Source organism: Micropterus dolomieu, linkage group LG21 (genome assembly GCF_021292245.1).
Source record: "Micropterus dolomieu isolate WLL.071019.BEF.003 ecotype Adirondacks linkage group LG21, ASM2129224v1, whole genome shotgun sequence".
Classification (NCBI taxonomy): domain Eukaryota; kingdom Metazoa; phylum Chordata; class Actinopteri; order Centrarchiformes; family Centrarchidae; genus Micropterus; species Micropterus dolomieu.
The window spans coordinates 35,080,425-35,088,958 of record NC_060170.1 but is presented as its reverse complement, the minus strand read 5'-3'; the positions used below and the strand labels follow the sequence as shown (position 1 = coordinate 35,088,958).

At 47.4% G+C, this 8,534-nt stretch overlaps 1 protein-coding gene and 1 long non-coding RNA gene across 3 annotated transcripts in view; both read left to right on the top strand.

Moving 5' to 3' along the window:
* LOC123960226 overlaps window positions 1-3,273 on the top strand; it is a 16,573-nt gene extending 13,300 nt beyond the window's left edge. For both annotated transcript variants that reach the window (XR_006822470.1, XR_006822471.1), the window contains exon 3: window positions 1,397-3,273. This is a non-coding gene — a long non-coding RNA (uncharacterized LOC123960226). The remainder of the gene's footprint in view (window positions 1-1,396) is intronic.
* A 4,010-nt stretch (window positions 3,274-7,283) lies between these two features.
* LOC123960365 (kazal-type serine protease inhibitor domain-containing protein 1-like) overlaps window positions 7,284-8,534 on the top strand; it is a 2,340-nt gene continuing 1,089 nt past the window's right edge. The window contains exon 1 of the mRNA XM_046035047.1: window positions 7,284-8,116. Coding sequence (XP_045891003.1) covers window positions 7,591-8,116 — 526 coding nt within the window. The 5' untranslated portion in view covers window positions 7,284-7,590. The remainder of the gene's footprint in view (window positions 8,117-8,534) is intronic.

Sequence of the window (8,534 nt, the reverse complement as noted above, 5' to 3'; positions counted from 1 at the left end):
CTTAAACCTGCGTCCTCTCGAGCGGCCAGCAGGGGTGACTTAAACCTGCGTCCTCTCGAGCGGCCAGCAGGGGGCGACTTAAACCTGCGTCCTCTCTAGCGGCCAGCAGGGGGCGACTTAAACCTGCGTCCTCTCTAGCGGCCAGCAGGGGGCGACTTAAACCTGCGTCCTCTCTAGCAGCCAGCAGGGGGCGACTCCACCGGCTGCAGAAAGAAGTGTGATTGTATAGAAGTCTGTGAGAAAATGTTTCTACTTGTCAGCTGATTTATTCCCTCAGTAAACACTTTCCTGATGAGTTTCTGGTCTCAGTCGCTAGTTTCAAGTCTTCTTCAACACAGCATGATGTTCATTTAGTAAATTATGGTCCCATTTAGAGGAACAGAGACCAGGAAGCAGGGGAGGCTTTAGGGCGGGGCTACAAGCTGATGGCGACCTGAGGCGACTCGTATCCGCCGCTCTGTGAATATTTAACCAGCGCACATTTATCATCTCCTCCCCGCATTTTCTCTCCTCCCTTATCCTCCTCTTTCCTCCTCCCTTACCCTCTCGTCTCCTTTCGTCTCTCCTCCTTTCCTTTCCTCTTTTTCCTCCCCTCCTTTCTTCCTCTTTCCTCCCTCTCCTCTCTTTTTCCTCCCCTCTTTTTTCCTCCCCTCCTTTTCTCTCCTCCCTTATCCTCTCTTTCCCTTCTTTACTTCCTCTCCCCGCTTTTCTCCTCCCTTACGCTCTAGTCTCCTTTTGTCTCTCCTCCTTTCCTCCCCTCTTTTTTCCTCCCCTCCTTTCTTCTCCTCCCTTATCCTCTCCCCTTCCCTCCTTTCCTTTCCTCTTTTCTCCTCCCCTCCTTTCTTCCTCTTTCCTCCCTCTCCCCTCTTTTTTCCTCCCTTATCCTCTCTTTCTCTTCTTTCCTCCCTTATCCTCTCGTCTCCTCTTTTTTCCTCCCCTACTTTTCTCTCCTCCCTTATCCTCTCTCTCTTTTTTCCTCCCTCTCCCCTCTTTTTCCTTTCTTACCCTGTAGTCTCATTTCGTCTCTCCTCCTTTCCTCCCCTCTTTTCTCCTCCCTCATCCTCTCCCCTTCCCTCCTTTCCTTTCTTCTCCTCTCCTCCCCTCTTTTCTCCTCCCTCATCCTCCTCTCCTCCCCCCCGCAGTGGTCGTCACAGTAACGCTGAAGCCCTTCGGTCCGTTGCCGTGGTAACTACATGGTATTTTTAGAGATGAAAACAAAGCGGAGGAGGAGGAGGAGGAGGAGGAGCGGCTGTGAGGAGCTCTGATGTATTTTCACCTCCTGGTTTCAGAAGCTCGTTCTGCTTCAGGAGCTTCAGCGTTAAAAAGAGACGCAGAAGAAGAAGAAGCAGCGACGTCAGAGGAGCTGAACTCATCTTTCTGTTTCTTCTCTTCACAGCTGAACGCCGTTAGATCATCAAGCTGTTTGTCACCTTCCAGGACCTCCTCCAGGACCTCCTCCAGGACCCTCCAGCCTCCAGGACACACTCACAGTTCTCCAGGACCATGTCTTCGTCTCAGAGCAGATCAGATCTCAAACCATCTGGACTCAAACGTTTCTGTTGGTGGCTCCACCGCTGCTCCTCCTCCTCCTCTCCTCCTCCTCCTCCCCTTCTTCCTCTCCCCGTCAGCTGTGGCGCCCCCCCCTCTCCTCCGGCGGCGTCTCGGCGTCGCCTCCTGCTGGTGGTCCTGCTGCTCTGCAGTCTGCTGCTGATGCTGCTGCTGCTGCTGTGGAACTACCACTGTCTGTTCATCTCCCACATCTGCTCCCCACCGGGGGAGGAGGAGGAGGAGGAGGGGGGAGGAAGGAGGGTAATGACCCCGGGGCCGTGACGGGCAGCACCTCCAGAATCCGGTCTGAACTGGTTCAGTCCTCACAGATTTTAGACCTTTTTAAATCAGCTGCACTGAAAACAACAAGAAGGGAAACTTAAACAAACACAAATATAAATACTCGTTAGTGTTTCTGATCGAAAAGCAACTCGTCCTCTCACCTTAACCACGAATACGACCTGTACCACCAGGTCGGCCGCAGGCGTGACTTGAAATAAGCGGTGACTCGGTTTCACGCGGGACTCGAACCTCGGCCTCCTGCTGAGAGTCCAGTGTTAGTTTGTCCCGTCCATCAACCCCAATAAGGTCCGGCTGCGGCCTGTAGCACTTCAAGCCACGCCCCCTCGCAGTAGAGTCTGTCATGATTGGCTGCGGGCTGCCTGATTCGCACCAAGGGGGTACGCCAGAGGTCGAACAGTGACGCCGACCAAAGCCTGCATGAGACATCCTGTCGCACAGATGTTACCGTACTGCTTAGATAATAAACTAAAAAAACAACACTGTTAGAAAGCTTTATTAACAACACGGACACGGACACGGGGAGTCACAGCGTCAGCGTGAAGAGAACTTTAAAAAAAGGGACATGAAAAAATATTAATAGTGCAAATTTCTCTCATTAATACGACACGAATGTGACGAAGGTCTGGAAACAAATCAGCAGAGCCGTCTTCTTTTCAGTGGTGCTCGAAGTATTCAGATCCTTTACTGAAGTAAAAGTACACTGTAAAAGTACTCTGTCACAAGTACTCTGTCACAAGTACTGCATTGAAAGTGTTAATAAGTAAGTAAGTATAATCAGGAAAATGTACTTAAAGTATAAAAAATAAAAGTGTCCCCTGTGGCTGTTTCTCTTTAGATTATTGTTACTTGATTAATCTGCTGATTATTTCCTCCATTAACTGATAATATAATTAAAATGTTGCCACGGTGACCCAGAGCCCAAAGTGACTCCTTCACTGCGTTTGTTCTGTCAGTCCAAACCGCTCAACCAGTAAAAACACCTTCAAATAATCTAAAGGAAAAATCTTAAAATGCCGTCTTCCTCACGTCCCCCATCGGCCCATACTGGACGCTCGCACCACGCCGCCTCACGCCCCCCCGCCCGTCTCCTCCCACCACCTCCTTACACAGACTTAGTCACCCGACTTCTTCTGCCACTCCGGGCGGACATAAGTAAATACGTGACGAGCTGCTGCATCATCGAGCTGTAGGTGGACGTTCGGAGACAACAGCGTAAAAACTGAACTGGAGCAGCAGAGGCGGAGACATCCTGACTTTCAGTCCAGAAATGTGGATCCTACATCTCCCACAATGCATCTGGAGAGAGTCCGCCTGGCAAACGCCACACCTCCTGACTGTATGTTTGATGACATCACTGTGACATCTTCTGGTGGAATGTTCCTTTAAAAGTGTTTTTCATAATAAAAGCTCGTGTCTGCTGAACTTTCGTTTTATGTTTTGTTTAATTGAGCCTAAATTAAGGTTTTAATTAATGTGTCATTTGATTTAGTAAAATCTTTTTATTATGTACCGTTTGTGGCACTTTTCATATAAATACAACCATCTCAGAGTGTTTATCTCATCAAATGAATTTTTTTTTAATCTCCCAAACTGCAGCTAAGACGTGTTTAATTTTACTGAAGTCTAAGTTTAGAAGCAGGACTTTATTAAAGTCTGACAGAAGAGCTGCACATGTGAGCGTTTGTGACCTGCCGTCAATCACTCAGCGGTGACGTCATGTCTAACAAGTGACTCTGATTCTGGCTTTCAAAATAAAATGCTAAAATGTTATTACAATATTACTGACGATGTACTTGTTTGGGTAAAACTTTATTTTCTAGAAACGTCCTGGACAGAACTGCTCAATTAATATTTGTGGAAATGTGTTTTTGCCCAAAGAGAGATTTAACATGTTGACGTGTTTTGATTTATTCTGACTAAAAGACGTAGGGACGTTTAGGGACATGAAAAATACTTTGTTAAAGTTCAGTGGTAAATAAAAAACTCCCAGATGAAGTCAGAACAAGCACGCGTGAGTATAAAAGGAGCCTTATTATCGCTGACTTATCACCTCTAACTACTGAGGATATAACTTTAAACACAGGCGGGTGTAGAAAGTGAAATGAAGAACATGTTTAGTGACACAACGTAAAGACCGGGTTCACCTGAGAGCCGGTTCAGAATAACCGTGTTAGAGTGTGTGTCTGCGCCGGACAGCAGCATCCCTCCATCAGGGGACAGGACTACATACCTCAGATTGCAGCGTAACACCGGCCGCCGCAAACCCTCCATTACAGCTCTATTTCTGTGTGACAGACCGCCGCCGCTCCGCCGCCGCCAGGTTATTTTCAGCGTTTCACTTTGAAGTGGTGAAGCTATAAAAGTGACAAACTGGCAGCTTTACAGAAAAACAAACTTAAATCAGAGAGTGTTTAAAGTCCAGAGTCTGAGGAAAGACTTTAACGAGCTCCTGCTACACCCGGGGTCACCCAGGCAGAACAGCAGGGACCCAGGACAGAGGTTAGTTTAGAAGAAGTGGGCGTGACCACGGTGAGGCCACCCGTTTGTTTGTGGGCTACCGTTCCGAAGCCTCCAGTTTGGCAGTTTGGCGTCACGTCGCCATCTTGTTATTTTAGGCGTGACGCACTGCTGCAGGTCACTGCTGTAGCGACCTGTCAATCAGCTTGTAGCTCCGCCCTAAAGCCTCCCCTGCTTCCTGGTCTCTGTTCCTCTAACGTGAACGTGAATCATGCTGTGTTGAAGAAGACTTGACCACCAGCGCCACGAGATGCGGGCCTCCAGCGGCAGCCAGGTGGCGGCCACAACGGCGGTCAGCAGCAACGAGACTCAACTGAAGTGACACGTTTGAGGAACCATCCAAGAGATTAGTTCTGCATCTACCTGTGTTTGTCTCTGCCCTCGATAAAACCTCTGACCTCAAAGTTTCAAAATAAAACGCTTGCGTTTCGAAACATCGCCATATTGAAACGTTGCAGGTGGGAATGGATCGTGGTTCGGGTTCAGTTAACACACAAGTTATCTTAGGTCACTCGCGTAACGTCAGTAAAAATATTTAATGTTTCACACTCCGGGTTCTGATCCTCCGTTCAGAGGAAGCACAGAATTTATTACAGCTTCAGCCCGTCCTCACCAGAACGGTCACAAAGGAGGAAGTCGGGTGACGTGGTATAAAGAGCGACGTACATGCTTAAGGTACTTTCCAATGGTCATATATGTTCTGTTGTTTAGCTTCGAGGACGTGTTACAAAACTTGATGAAGGAGCTGAGGAGCTCCACCAGAACCCGTAAACGTCACATGGCTCTAAAGAAAGTCCTACAGAACCAAGGGAACCTCATCCTGAAGCCTTTTCAAGCCCCCCGTTGTCGAGACTTTAGTTCTAAACGCACGGGGAGGCGTCGTTGCCGCTATAAATAACTCCAACGTCAGAGTAGGGAGGGGGTCATGGTGGTTGGATTTCCCCCCAGCGTTTGTTTCCCATGTTCCACGAGGAACCCTAGACCTCAAGAACAGACCCCAGGGGACCTCCTTTAAGATTCTCGATCCAAGAAGGGTCCTGAAACCTGGAGTCTCTTTCGACAATAAGACATTCTCCTACAAGGACCCCTAAACCTTCCTGGAAAACTCAGAGGACTGCCTGTGAGAGGCCTGGAAACCTCCTGGAAGACCCTGGGAACCTTTTCAGACCTGGTGATGACTTTAACAGCTGTCAGGTCTGGGTGGGGGGCAGACAGCAGCTGCCTGCTACCGTCTGCGGTCCTGAAAGACTCTGTCAGGTAAGACAGAACAAGACCGGAAATAAGAGCGCTGCGCTTTCAAAATAAAAGCTAAACTATTAGGATTTTTCCACCCTTGCAAAATAAAAGGTGATGTTATTTCTCTGTTGGAAACCAGTTAATAAATCAGCTTCTGTAGCAGCTAAATTCCTAAAGAAAGACAGGATTTCTTCCTAAATACAGTAAAGAAACTTGTTTCTGTCCCTTTCTGAAGTGATTTCATTCAAATCATGAGAAGGATCTTCCAGAGTTAGACTTCACACCAAACTACCTGCTGAGCTAAACGTCTGCCGAGACCTCCTGCCTGAAGTGTGTTTTTACTGATCCAGGATCTTTCGTACTTGTCCTCTGAAGAATCTTGAAAGGCACTCTATGAATGAAATTAATTTGATGTGTTTAACGAAGCCTCATACTTTGGAGAGTAACTGGGAATGATGCGCACGCGGTTCCACAGAAACACCACACGGTGGCGCTGTAATTAACGATAAAAAGATTTGAAAGGCCACCTTCCTCTAAGTCCGATTGTCTGATATTTCTCACCCAGGTGCAGCTCAATGTGGCCTACGAAAAAGCTTCTGGGACCATTAAAGTCTGCCTATAAATGCCAGCAGCTTTTCAGCGAATCATCATCGGACCAAGTTTATCAAACGCTGTACAAATCTTGTCGATATCTCATTTAGTTTTCAAGATATTGGCCAATGAACTTTGAAGGGGGCGTGGCTCTGGAAATAAAAGGTCGTAAATCAGTAACCGGACATGTGACCCTGACCCTTTCTTTATATAGACCTCGAGGGGGCGCTACACCTGCAGGAAATGGGCGTTAAATTCGAAACTGTTCCGGCTGTATTTAGGTTTATTAATGTAGTGACATTCATTTATCGTTTTTTTTTCTCTTTCTCGTTATGCTTTGTCTAACATGTTGTTTGTTACTTATTGTGTCTGACTGTTATTCTCTATATATTGCTGACATGTGCAGACTGTAATAAGTCATTTTATTTCATTTTAATTCTTAGGTTGCTCTTTTAATAACTGGCAACAGATGGAAATTAGCCTGTTGAGCTAACTCTGGCTCATTTACAGTGTTTTTTACTTTACTTTGCCGTTGATTAATGAATGAGCGCTCTCAAATAAACAAACAGGCTAAATGATATAAATGATATAAATGATATTAATGATATTAATGATATTATTAATAATATTAATGATATTAATGATATTAATGATATAAATGATATTATTAATGATATTAATGATAGTAATGATATTATTAATGTATTAATGATATTAATGATAGTAATAATATTATTAATAATATTAATGATATTATTAATGATATTAATGATATTAATGATATTAATGATATTATTAATGATATTAATGATAGTAATGATATTGTTAATAATATTAATAATATTAATGATATTATTAATGATATTAATGATATTATTAATGATATTAATGATAGTAATGATATTATTAATTAATGATATTATTAATGATATTAATGATATTAATGATATTAATGATCACCTACTGCACACTGAAGGAGTGGAAACAGTTTGTCACACAGGGCAGGTCCGGGTCTGTGTTCTGGACTGTTTTCAGGCTTTTACGTTGAAGGCTTTGACCGGACGTGTGAAGGTTTATCATGGCTGTTTTGTCTCGTGCCCGTCTCGGTGCGGCGGAGCAGCGCGAGCCTCTCAGCTGTTTGAACCTCGGACGGTCCGCGTCCAGATTCAAACGTTAAAATAAAAAGTTTCCTCTGTTTGTTTTAAACTTAATGTTGGATCCGGTTTTATTTTCCGGGTTCGGGTCTGAGAGGAATGTGAGTCTCGGGTTAGACTCTCGTTCTGGGTTTGCTGTGTCGCGTTGAACCGGAGAAAGAACCGGACCCGACCCGGCGTCACCCGACCCTGTCCCGGCGACGGTGTTTGGACCCAAACGGAACCCACAGACCGGGTCAAGATGTCGGTTCTCCTGAGTCTCTTTCTAGTCCTGCACACATGCCGGGGCTTCCCACACCAGCTGTCCGAGCCGCCCGGACGGTTCTCCCTCACCGACCCGCTGCTGGACTACGACCGGCTGGATGAGGAGCTGGGAGGCGGCGGGGGGCGGAACGGGACCGGCTGCGGGCCGTGTGAGCCGGACTTGTGCCCGGAGACCCGGGGCTGCCGGGCCGGTCTGGTGCTGGACTCCTGCGGCTGCTGTAAGGAGTGCGGGAACCTGGAGGGTCAAGCCTGCGACCCGGGGGACCGCAGCGTCTTCTACGGGCTCTGCGGGACCGGGCTGCGATGCCAGGCGGACCCGCGGCCCGCAGGAGGAGCAGAGGAGGAGGAGGAGGAGGAGGAGGAGGAGGAGGTGTGTGTGTGTGAGGAGCAGGAGGCGCTGTGCGGCAGCGACGGAGTCACATACATGAACATGTGTCAGTTCAGAGAGACCGCTTTCTCCAGACCAGAACTCAAGATCAGAGGGAGGGGGCCCTGCAAGACCGGTAGGACACCCGTCTGTGTGTCTGTCCTCATGTCACAACACCCTCCTGTGTGTCTGTCCTCATGTCACTAACACCCTCCTGTGTGTCTGTCCTCATGTCGTCACTAACACCCTCCTGTGTGTCTGTCCTCATGTCACTAACACCCTCCTGTGTGTCTGTCCTCGTGTCGTCACTAACCCCCTCCTGTGTGTCTGTCCTCATGTCACTAACACCCTCCTGTGTGTCTGTCCTCATGTCGTCACTAACCCCCTCCTGTGTGTCTGTCCTCATGTCACTAACACCCTCCTGTGTCTCTGACTGTGCGTCTGTCCTCATGTCGTCACTAACACCCTCCTGTGTGTCTGTCCTCATGTCACTAACCCCCTCCTGTGTGTCTGTCCTCATGTCACTAACACCCTCCTGTGTGTCTGTCCTCATG